This window comes from Anopheles darlingi, chromosome 3, assembly GCF_943734745.1.
Source record: "Anopheles darlingi chromosome 3, idAnoDarlMG_H_01, whole genome shotgun sequence".
In the NCBI taxonomy this organism is placed as follows: Eukaryota; Metazoa; Arthropoda; class Insecta; order Diptera; family Culicidae; genus Anopheles; species Anopheles darlingi.
The window spans coordinates 59,459,542-59,472,041 of record NC_064875.1 but is presented as its reverse complement, the minus strand read 5'-3'; the positions used below and the strand labels follow the sequence as shown (position 1 = coordinate 59,472,041).

At 48.0% G+C, this 12,500-nt stretch overlaps 1 protein-coding gene across 4 annotated transcripts in view; it reads left to right on the top strand.

The window, feature by feature from the left end:
* Positions 1 to 12,500, top strand: part of LOC125955993 (potassium voltage-gated channel subfamily H member 6) — a 29,773-nt gene that overhangs the window by 10,863 nt on the left and 6,410 nt on the right. For 2 of the 4 annotated variants that reach the window (XM_049687394.1, XM_049687392.1), the window contains exons 1-4: positions 2,318 to 3,872; positions 8,485 to 8,728; positions 8,835 to 9,016; positions 10,688 to 10,708. In XM_049687394.1, coding sequence (XP_049543351.1) covers positions 2,721 to 3,872; positions 8,485 to 8,728; positions 8,835 to 9,016; positions 10,688 to 10,708 — 1,599 coding nt within the window. In that variant the 5' untranslated portion in view covers positions 2,318 to 2,720. Of the gene's footprint in view, positions 64 to 2,317; positions 3,873 to 8,484; positions 8,729 to 8,834; positions 9,017 to 10,687; positions 10,709 to 12,500 lie in introns of those variants that run through there. The other 2 variants (XM_049687391.1, XM_049687393.1) reach the window with 2 other exon arrangements.

Here is a 12,500-nt window from a genome sequence, read left to right as displayed (position 1 = left end):
GGCTCTGGCAAATATTTCCAAGGTACCAGGCAGACCATTAACATGGGAGAGAAGGTGGCTCAGGTAAGCAGGCAATATGTGGCCCGTAGGTGGGTCAGTATGTGCAGCACCAACTACCACCCACCACCCACATCCCTACCACCGCGCTCTGTCGCCACTTGTCGCTTTTTTGTACTCGCTTGCTTGCCCTGTCACCTATCTGCATCAGTGTGTTCGCTGCGCGCACCGCAAGCGATCCTGTGTGTCGGTTGCATGCCCTTTTTTTGTATTGCTTTGGCTGCTACTTCCCCTGCTATGCGCACCTCGCGTATACCCATAAAAAAGACGCCCCATAGCCCCCCGAAGATTATGCAAAACCCATGTCCGTGTTCGTACAGCCTCTTCTTCCCACGCGGGGCTCCTTTGGGGCTCTTCTCTACACACAAGTGCATCTTCCTGCTGAAGGCGAAGGCACACAGCGCCCTGAAGAGGAACCCGGAAGGATCGGAAGTGTCCCTGACTCACTTAATGCCGAAACAGAAAGAACGAGAGAGGGAGAAAGAGCCGAGAGTGAGCTAGCGAAAGAAAGAGCGCAGAAAAAGGACACTTGAACAGAGTGAGAGAGCATTTGGTAGGCGTGCATCTCTATCTATCTAGCACACCTGTTATGCTACGCTCTCCCCTAGGCTATGCTCGCTGCATACCTCCGCTGCTGTTGAGTCTCTCGCACGATTTGCAATTTTGGTTCCCGCAATCTGGACAAGGATAATGGAAGCTGGTTGATTGGTTGCGTAGTAGTAGGCGCTAGAGCAGCTTGTCAATGTGGCCCGATGTTTGTGTGTATGTGTGTGTCGAGATTGTGTCAAACCCTTGGCACGGCTCTCCTCTCGTTGAGTAGTTTGCGTAGTAGTAGACCCTCGGTCTAGCCTAGCCTCTAGACAACCTGGCCTCCTAGATATGGGTGTTTGCGTGCGCAAATGAAGTCGAAGGGAACCAGGACTTCTTGCTACTCGCCGCAACAGAGAGATACAGCGCAGAGAGAAAGGTACAGAGTTATATAGAAAGAGAGAGAGAAAGAGAGAGAGAGAGAGAGAGAGAGAGAGAGAGAGAGAGAGAGAGAGAGAGAGAGAGAGAGAAAGTGTGAAAGAGAGAGAAAATGGCATACGAATACCTTAGAGAGTCCTTAGAGGACCGTTCCCACGCCTTCTCCCTTCCGCGGCGACCCACAAACCGAGCTGCACTTGCGTCTGTGTGGGTGTAGCGTGCGGGTGGACAGGCATGGGAATTTCTTCGAATTCTCCCGGCGGGTTCGGCCCCGGGGTACGACGGGATGGGTGTGCGACACACACATTCGTCAAGTCTCCGGGTGGTGCAAAAAGGATCATTCACGGCAACACCATTCACCACCGTCGGCACACACAGTGACCGTAGAGCCGTCGGTACGCACGGTCAAGTGAAACGTGTCAACGAGAACGTGAACTTTGGTCCAATTCCAGCCTCAGTCTCAGTCAGTGTTTGTTGCCTGGTGGCGAGTTATCCCGCTCCTAAGATAAGAACACACACACACACAGAGCCCCTGGTGGCGCTACTGTTGCTGGTCGTTGGTCAGCTCCGTTTCAGTGCAATCACGCGTATCATTCATAACTCTTGGCTGACGAGGCCTTGAAGGATCTTCTGCCTTTTGCCCGTCCAGTGTGTGCTGCTCCGTTGAAGCGTAGGCTGCCTCGGATTGTTTGTGTGTGTGTGTGTGTGTGTGCGCGTGTGTGTGCAAGCAACAGAGTGCCGTGCGTTCGAGCTTTGGCGAAAAGTGCTGGTGGGGCAACCATAAACCAGTGTAGTAATATCAACTATCAAGAGCATATAATTATATAATGGCGTATTCTATGCTCGTACGATTCGCGTGTCGTCCCGCTCCCCGCAGTCGTCGCGTCCTTTGCGACGTCGTGTGATGCTGTTGGCCCTGTGCCTACTGGCCGTGATGGTGCTCAGTGGCTTTTTTTTTCTTAAATAGCGAAGAAGAAGAGTGTTAACGTTTACGACAGCGCGCGCTGCCTTTGATTGCTAATCCTTGTTGCTATGTAATGGGCGGCCACCGTTGAACACACAAACCCCCCCGACACGACGCATACACAGACACACGCTCATATCACATTCCTCCCCTAGCTACCTGCCCTGCCGGCCGAGCCTACTATGATGTGGGCTCCTTGCTGTGTAGCCCTTAAGTAGCCACGGGTCTTAGTAAGCTTCTTGGCTAGGACGCGCTGAGTGTATCGCAAACAATCAAAACCTACCGTGAGTCCCGGTTTCTGCTCGCGTACTGCTACTGTTGTGTGTGGTCGCGGTGAAGCCGCAGTGTATGTACGTACGTCCGTTTGTGTGTATGTATGTGTGTCGATGTCGTCGTAGTTGCGTCCAGTGAGTGAAAGCCCGCAGCCTGCTGGTACCGGCTGCTTATTAAAGAGCACATCTCCAACCACCCCCCCGTACCCTGATGATTACAGGAACAGACGGCACCCCTGCTGGACCGACTACTAGCCAGTGTGGTAGGCCTGCTGAGCGACAGCCAGCAGCAGCATCATCAGCAGCACCGTGTGTACGACAGAGCGTGGAGTGGAGTTGATAAGCGAGCTCTTCCGCAATCATCATCGGGCTTGGAGCAACAGCAGCAGCGAAAGTTTGTCAACAACTCAATCGCCTGCCCCTACCCCTACACGGACGCGGCAAAGTATGCGGATGTCGCCATGTCCGAGGCAAGTTTGCGGGCTAACTCGTGCATCGAACTGTCCGAGATTCGAAAGCTAGACAGCCTGCTGCGCCAGTGCGAAACACTCAGCTACGACGATCTGTCGTCGGGCAGCAATGGAGAGCGTGAGCTAGACGACTACATGGAGCAGAAGCCGCGGGTCCGCCATCGACGCAACTCTTCGGGCACCTGCATCTTTACGCCGCCGCTGGCGGCCACCACCAAATCGACGATGTCGCTGCTATCCAATCTGCAGCTGCTGAGCAGCGCCCGGAAGTTGCTCGGTGCCGTGCACGGTGGGCACGGCCGTAAACCCTCCTCGATCGATCCCGCCGATCCGTACCACCCGGAGCAGTACTGGTTGCTTTCCCAGAAGTCACTGGTGACCACCAAAAGCTGCTCCAACCTACCGAAGGGACTGTGCTTCATGCAGCATCAGCCAGAGGAGCGCCAACCGGAGCAGCCGCAAGACCACGACCACCATCAAGCGCTGAGCCGGTTGCACAATATGGACAATCTGTACAGCCAATCGGAGGGCATTCTTACGCACCGGAATCCAGCCTCGTTACGTGCCACCGGTCGTCCCGAGCCAATGGACAATGGAGACGTGACTGGGAGGCAGCAGTTTCCGGTGCCACCGGCAAAGCCAAGGACCGTTGGTAGCAAGAACCTTCCGCTGATCATTCCATCCTTTGAGGAGTTCCACAACAATCCGCGGTTGCGAGGCCAGGTGCACCGTCAGCAGTCGGGCATCGAGCTGCCAGATAGCGAGATGATGATGGACAACCGGATGGTGAACATAATTGAAACGCCCAGCATCGTGCCGATTTCGATGAAAAGCCTCAACAGTGCGCTATCGGAGCGGTTAAGCAGTGGCGGCAACCGAGGTGGTGGTGGTGCAGCAGGTGGTGGTGGTGGTGGTGGTGCTGGTACTGGTCATCCGCGATCACTCGACAACAAATCGGACAACAAGTCGCTGCTATCGCAGGCGAACAGCGTCAAGTCGCGGTCCACCAAGTTTTCGCCCCTGTCGCGCAAGGTGTCGCACAAGACGAACACCAGCTTCGACACCGAACCGGCGACCGAGGGCGTCAAAGAGTCGCTCCTGGGGCACAAGTTTGAAAAGATACTTCCAGAACCGGTGGAAACAGTAAGTGGAAAATGGATGTGTCGAGTGACGTGTGCGTGTCTCTTGTGTCGTATGCGTGTGTGTGTGTGTCGGTGTCTGTTGTTTGTTCGTTAGTCCTCGATGTATTTCCACCCACTAGCTGACAACATTCCCCCACCCGAAGCTCAACCTTATACCCTGCTAGAATGGTTCTAGGAGGTGACGTAGTAGAGCAGCAGCTCCCCATTGGCTGCTAAAACCCTTGTTCAGGTATCGGCCCCACCCGACCACAAAAATGCTAAATCGGATCAATCGAACATAGCGCTGTTATAGAGGGAATAGCGGGAGGTTTTACTGGGCGCCCCGGGTATCACAATCGACTCGTACAAAATAGGTCAACAAAGGAGAGGTTGTATAGTCCTCACGGTATGCACGACACGCCATCATTGGCCCTCGCGCTTCCTCTCTTGTCCGTGGCTCGGACTCGACTGGCGTTTGGCATCGAATTCATATCGATAATGAAGTAGCCTTTTGGTTCCGTTGATCTCATAACTCCCCTGCTGCTGCTGCTGCTGCAACGCTAATGTCCTTGCATTCATTAATGGCATTTCCGCTGCATCTCTCGAAGGATGCCGAACACGAGGAGTGCGCGTGGTAAAGACAAAAAAGGGTGCTCTGGCAACGGTGACGCGTCGATTCAACGTAATTTGACAGTTTGGATCCGATTTTCCCTCGTTGCCGTGGTCCAGGTGTCCCGGTCTTTCATTTGGTCAATTGAAAATTAATAATTTCCAACGATTGCTCTACATTTCCTCGTTCCTTCCTTCGGCCCATTCCGATCTTGTTCTCGCTCTGCGTCTCCTCTGTCTCTGTTCCTATTGAAACCTAGCTCTCTCTCTCACACACACACACTCGCTCGCTCTCTCCCTCTCTCCCTTAGTCACTCCCTGATCGGTCTACTACGTTTGCACGCTTACGAATACTAACCACGTAGCAATACCGTTACCCGACTCTCATTCGACCCATCGCGCACATCCTCTATCCGCGCGTCGTCGGCAAGGACTCCGAGAGACACTAGTGCCCAAGCGTTCACTCATACAATGGTAAAGGGCAGAGGTTTATTTCACTGTGTGATGCTGCTACTGTATGGGAAACCGGGCGTTTCGGCTTACGGTGTCTCCCTCGTTCCACAATTCGCTTCATACTTCCGGCAGGGATACTCGACCATTGCAAACGGTGCATACACACTAGCAAGCCGCCAGCAACGGTAAAAAAAGGGTGCTCTCTTCGTTTGAAACACACACATACGCACACACTGAAACGAACACAGCGCGGAAGCGCGGGGATTATGCTCCTAGGAGGATGTGTTTCTCTCAAAACACACGACACACTTGGCCGCCTTCAGTGAAGAGCGAGAGCCGCTGGCGTGAGGACGCGAAACTTTACAATGTGTTGACCAGCCACCAGCCCACGGGGTGCTGCTGTGCTGCTGCCTAGTATTTCCGAAGTGAATAACTTAAGCGTGGATTATAATGGACTCCTGCAGTTGAGCGACGTGATGAGGCAAACGAATCGACATCGTTAATCGCATGGAAATATAGGGAAAGCAATTGGGAAACACCCAATAATCCACAATAAGGGCCGCCTGAAGTGAAAGTAACCCTCCTGTACACCCCCCCCCCCCCTCTCCCCTTGTATTAGCAGCGAGTGGAGGCGCTCCAGCTACTGTTGTATGTGTGTGTTGCGGGAAAGGGGGACCGCCCAGCAAACGAGTAAACCTCAATTAACCGATTCCGATATATCCTTCGGCGGTGACGACCATATCATTGATAGGTCATTCTATTATTTTTCTTTTGTATTGTGTGTTGGTGTTTCACTCCGTGTGTCGGTTTTTGTGGAAATCAATAAGCATAGTTGCTCCTCGGAAACGGTCCTACCGTACGGCGATCGGCAGCAGCACGTTCGACATTGGCTTGATCAGGGGCAACGGCGAATGGTTCAATAATAAGTGTACAAACCCAGCGCCAACCCCGGGGCGTGTTCCGAAAGGAGCCCACTTGAAATGAAGGAAACATTTTCGATTTTCCACGAAACGGAACATCGGTACAGCCTACACTACCGTTGGCTGTGACTTATTCACACAGAAATATGTAGAAATGCAATGAAAAAATAATCAACCAGCCAAAGGAAATGAGAGATTGACTTTCACAGTGCAGAAGTAAGAGAAAGAGAGACACTACAGAGAGCGCGCCAGAGAGAGAAGGATGTCCAGATTTAATAGGAGAGAAGGGAAGCGACCGAAATCGTAGTAGTCGTCGTGCAAAGCGGCGCTGCTTCTACTAGAAACCGTCTACCGTACACCGTCCACCATCTGTAATATTGAGACATTTGCCACCACCTACTACTAGATCTTATCGCGTGAGCACACGCAGGAGAGAAAAGGATACTTATGCGCACCTTTGTGTGTGTGCCAGTGAGCGCGTATGTGTTAAGAGGTCAGCGCTAGCATCAGACGCGCCGCGGAATTGAGAATACGAGACAGCGAAAGGCTCTCTCACCTCATTCACTCTCCCCTATCCCTATTCGATACACAAAGCATAACACAGCACATGCATCAGGTTATTCAGCAGGATATGCGTGTTTGGCGTTTGAAATAGCGCCGCGCCGTGCCGCTTTCGTGGTGAATCATTTCGACGCACATTTGAAAAACGCCGAGACATGGCCCATCATCATCATCATCACCATCCGCAGCTAATTGCGCGCTTGGGATAGGTTCTGGCAGTTTGCTCGCCTTTGGCATAATCAACTATCCCTCCGTATACAGTGGCCAATGTACGCCGGTTAGTGCAGTTCAGCAAGTTATTCGCATTCCGTGGTGTCCTTTAGTAAACGCGTATCAGGGAAAAAAAGGAAAGGAAAAGGAAGGCAAAAAGAAAAGAGGAGAAAACACCGAGGGGCGCCTATATGAATAAGGTTTACATTGAGGAGAGGGCAAACACTAGACGATCGCTACCGACGTGCGTGATGAAGATGAGCAGGGCACACAGTAGTCAGGATCAGACCGCCAACATACCGCTGATCGTGACGACGAACGAAGTCGGCGCCAAACCGAGCTCCTCCACCGCCACCAGTCTCGATTCGGCGTTCAAGGCGAAATCCTGCCGCAGCTTCGTGCGCCAACCGAAGCTTGGCAATGAGCATCGTAACAAATCGGTCCCACAGAACCTACAGGTCGGTCCGGTGTGTAGTGTGGTGTGGGGAAGGGAAGCCGTACGTCTTTGGTCGCGGCGTGTCACACCTTTCGTGCACAGCTTGCTCCGCGTTGCAAACGACGACGACGACGACGACCTCACCAAACAAAGCAGGCCAGGCGACAGAGCGTTCTAACCAATCCACTTCTTGGTGCTCTTCTCTCCCTTTTTCTCTCTTTCTCTCTCTCTCTATCTCTCTTTGTTTTCTTTGATGAATCCTTTCCACTTGTGTACACTCCTGATCATCCACGTCGCTCAGGCTCAAGAAAAATGGTCCAGTGTTCGGCTCAGCACGGATTCGAAAAAAAATCAATTCAAAATTGAAAACCACATTTCCACCCACTCGAATTTGAATCTTAACGGTCTCAGTGGCGACAAGGCAAATCTGGGCAAAGAGGTAATTATGCTACACACACACACACACACACACACACCTTGCTGCAATGCTCTCGAAAAAAGACACTCCACTTCCCTTGCGCTCTTTGTCTCTGTCTGTTGCCTCTATGTCTGTCTGTTTGTCTGTCTGTCTGGCTGTTAGACTTACTATCTCTCTGCCTCCCTTGTCTCAGATGTGTCCTTTTGCATCATTAACAAAAAAAATCAAACAAAACCATCCTCAGTGCATTCTGGCTTACGCTTTTGCATGATATTCTGAGCTTTTTCTTTTCCTTTTTGTAAATTAAAATTAGCCAAAGCAAACCGGACCACAATTGCGCCGGTGACGCGCGACGACGACACCGGCGACCTTGCCGGGTGGTACTTCCGCTTCTGTCGCTTCTGTCATGACATCACAGCCTCTACTCAACAGCTTAGCACTCGTGTTAGCTTTCATTAATTGGCAGGCTCTGTTATTGAGCGGCACTTGGCGTATGGCTTGCTAGCTGCTACTGCTGCTGACGAAGGTTTCGTGCATGCAAGGCGGGGCAGAATATTTATGTAATTCTATCGATTCGCATCCACCCCGATTCGCCCGACATGTGACCTCCAGCCACGAGCTCTAGGCACTAGGAGGAGGAGAAGGAGAAGGAAGAGGAGGAGAAGGAGGAGGAGGAGAAGGAGGAGGTGTGCGTGATGGGTTGATATGCGCAGGCTACTAAGCGGACTGCTGTCGCGGCTAAAACACGCTGCTTTCGTGTCCTATGCTATGCTGGTGCCAAGCATGCGAACGCGCGCTTTGCCGCAATCGATATTCAAATTCCATTTCCTTCACGATTCTTGAAATCTAACAATTAACACTGGAGCACACACTGGACCGTTCGGACGGAATATGTCCGTTCGCCAAGGCTCCGTTCAGCAAAACTCAACAGACCAAACTATTAACGCTGCTAAGGTTAAACTAACGCCCTCTCTTCCTCCACTAACGCCCCGGATCGTGATCTCGGCCGGTCTACTACTACTTGCAGGTACTGTCGCTGGGCGCGGACGTGTTGCCGGAATACAAACTGCAGAGCCCGCGTGTTCACAAATGGACAATACTGCACTACTCCCCATTCAAGGCGGTCTGGGACTGGATTATCCTGTTGTTAGTTATGTACACAGCAATATTTACACCGTACGTGGCGGCGTTCCTTCTCAGCGAGCCGGACTATAATCAGCGCAAGAATCGAAAATATGCCGACGATCCAATTGTGATAATTGATTTAATAGGTAAATCAAATCTTTCCACCGATCCCCATTTCTCCATCACACTGCACACCGCCCGCTGTTTCACGTGTTTCACACGTGGTTCTTTTGTTTCTTGCCTTTTTTACAGTTGATGTAACGTTCGTTGTTGACATACTGATAAACTTTCGCACAACATTCGTCAACGGGCAGGACGAGGTAGTGTCGCATCCGGGCCGGATCGCGGTACACTACCTGAGCGGCTGGTTTCTGATCGATCTGGTGGCGGCCATACCGTTCGATTTGCTGCTCGTCGGTAGTGACACAGATGAGGTAAATGTTGTTTGTAAAATGGTTGACCGGCTCATTCCTCTCTTATATAATAGGTACAACTACTGCTACCGTCAATTACATGTCCACATGACCCTGTTTTTATGCGCATATCCATGCGTGTTTAATGAGTTTACTGATGTGACCACGAACCGCTTCGCAAGAAGCAAAAACCCAACATAATGGTTTATCCGACCGTGGGTTTTTTTTTAAACGAGGGAATCGAATGCGTCTCGCCAGAACGCTTCTAACGTGCATCGCGTATCAATCGAAGTAGTTATCATCGTCCTGATATGATGTCGCTTGTCTCAAACTATTATCTGTCTCCAAAAAGGAACAGGGAACATAGTGTGCACAAGGACAGAAGATGAATCTGAAGTATTGAAACCAAAAAATCGTTCCTCTCTCGTACCTCCGTTTGTCAGTAATTTTGAGGTGAAATAATACGAAAATTGCGCTAGCAGTTTATGATACACTTTTGTTTGTTTGTTTAAGAACCCGTTACATTCTGGCTGCCATTATTTTGCTCCAACTCGCGTCGAACCGTTTTGGTGAACTGTTTTTTTCTTCTTGCGTGAATACTTTTTCTTCTTTCTTGCGTTGTTGTGTTCATGTTCGTTTCACTCCCTTTTTCTTCGTCTCGTTAGCAAACGCAGCCTACTAATGTAAATCGCGTCCTAGAGTGTACTTGAATTGGCAGATCCTATCGTTAGTCCCTAGCCTATCTCTCGCTATCTCTAGTTACCATCCAGCTCATCTGTGCATCTGTCATCACTTTGATGGGAAATCGTTTCACTTAAATTCTCCTAATCTAGCAGAAATCACTTCTTCGTACTCCTCGTATTTGTTCTTCTTGCTCCTGTTAGAAAAGTATGTGTTACCTGAACACATTGCTCCAAAATATTCTATTTGGCACTCTATCGTACGTTGTTATCTACTTTTTGACCTATCTTTTATCCTTTACGATTTACTTCTTTGCGCTGTTTTGTCTTTTGTGCGTAGTCATTGCGAGAGCATGGACATTGCGTCCGTTCTCGCCAACCTTCAAGCGGCCATTCGGTATTGTTTTATCGTTTTCTTTATATTAAGTTTTTTTATTCCTCCCCAACGGTGGAGGAGGGTCGTTATCGTCAGCATGTTACGTTTTGGCATCGGAACGAATCCTAGAGAATCAGCATTGGATTTTCTTCAATTCATACATAAACAAAAATCTATACTACCGGGCATATGGCAACGTGAATGCATTAGTTAATATTGTTTTTTGTTCCCTTACTGATGATCGCCTAGCGTAATTTAGCGTCAGCTGCATAAAACCACTTAACACTTGACAATTCATTACATCATTAAACCAAAAGAATGCATAGGGAATTCATGCTGGTTCTGGCGCAAATATTCTGACCAACACATTTACGCTAGCCCAATATAAGGCTGCTTTTCTTCCGTGAACTAATACTGACCTGACATGGGCTTTGAAAGACATCCACAGTGTTTGAAGGGGAGTTTGGGAGAAAATACAACACAGGGATGGCAAATCTTCTATTATGAAACTATAAAAAGAACTTCTTCCTTCCACACTATTACGACTACCAACCAATCTACCAAACCATAAATCTATTTATTATCTCCTGAACCCCTGTAATTGTACTAAATGACGCCAGTTTTTGTATTTTACAGCTTGGCTTGGACAAAGATGAGGTATTGCACTCGAGCTTTTGGAAGTATGCCCAAATCTTTTGTTTATGGAGAAAAATACCTACTCATTCACTTTATTCAACAAACAAACAAACAAACAAACAATCAATCAAACAAACAGAGCAAACAAACATAATAGAAGCAACAAACATTTAGCATTTGCTGTAGTACATTCACCCTACAAATATTTACATAATCTTTTTCTGATTTGCAATAATCTTTTTTTGATTTGCGATTGTTGCTAATTCCGTTACTCTTCTGCATATACAGCAAATAATATTAAGTATGTATATTTGTATCTATTGGTTGATCCATCTAAAACCAAAATCAACAGAGCGCAAAAAGGTCATTACCATGCGGTCAATCAAAATGTAAATTTTAAATGGATCTTCTATGCTTAACTATTAAACTATTCCAACATGCAACATTAATCCACAACCATTTTCACTTAAAAAGGGATGATACAGCAAAGGCAGTTGCGCTTTGTGGCTTAAGCGGTGTTGATGCTGCTCCTTCTAAACGTATAGATCATGTAGACTAGTTATTCGGACTAGTATGATTTCCTATGTTGCACTACAACTATTATTACTACAAATACTACTGCCACTACTAGGAGCGCATGTGCGAAGAAACGAAGTGATGGCAGGTTACTTAGTTCTTCTAGACCGTTGCATAGTTATATAGTTATGGAACGAAGGTTATAGCTCGGCTGTCTAGATATATAAGCACTCCCGATAAATCAATGTTTGCGAGAAGCAACCTCAATATTCCTTTAGCATAGTTAATCGTATTTGTTACACTTTTATTACTCCTTACACAAGTTGTCACTGATCGGAGTTTGAATTTAATATCTTTCTCGCTCTGGTTTTCTCACTTTTGTACTTCTTTCACTACTACGCGCAGCAAAGTATGCGATCAGCATTTTATTATGTTTTGTGTGTTTTTTTCCTTTTAAATATCTTCTCTCTAGGCTCTCGCTATTTCTCTCTATCTGTTTGTCTCGCGTTACTAGTGTATTGAGTAAACATTTAGTGGTTGAGCATTTGAATTTTCAATGTTTGGTTTTTGGTTTGAATTTCCGTACAAAGCATAGCAATGGTTAGCAAACCAGTAAATCGTCGAAACAGATTATTTTACCTCAAAAAACTGAGTATAAGATGTCGAAAAAAAAATTAGCTCGCTAACAAGAAGCATACAAGTGCTAAGTGTAAATTGAACTTTGTTAAGCACGTATCTCAATGCAAAAATATAAAAAGAACGATTAAATCGTAAAAGGATATGACTTTCCCGTATCCTGGCACCTTTTTTGAAGTTTTCAAAGATTTTTCTATCAGATCAATTTCTTGCACAATCGTGTGGACAATCGTCCACACAATCGTGTGGACGATTGTGTTTGCGGTCGTACTTAATGACTAAGAGCTAAAGCAGCACCCAATACACAGGGTAAAATTTTGAATGCGATATACTGCATCAGTACTGATCAGATGGCACACCAACCACAGCTAGTAGCCACTGTTTTTTCACTGATCATAACGGTTCAGAGCTATTTATTTTCTTAATGCTTCCTTTCACCATGGCGTTAGCAATTTCAACCTATTTCCACGAGCATTGCCCGTGCTTTCTTCTCACCAGCAAGCAAGAAAACAAAAAAATATCGTTCAAAAACGTTCTATTTTTTGCTGAATGATTGTTACTAAAACATGATTATATGCCTTACTTTCCACACACACTCATACACACACGCGCGGTTTCCGTAAAAATGTTTGCAAAACACCTGTTGTACCACTTGACACCT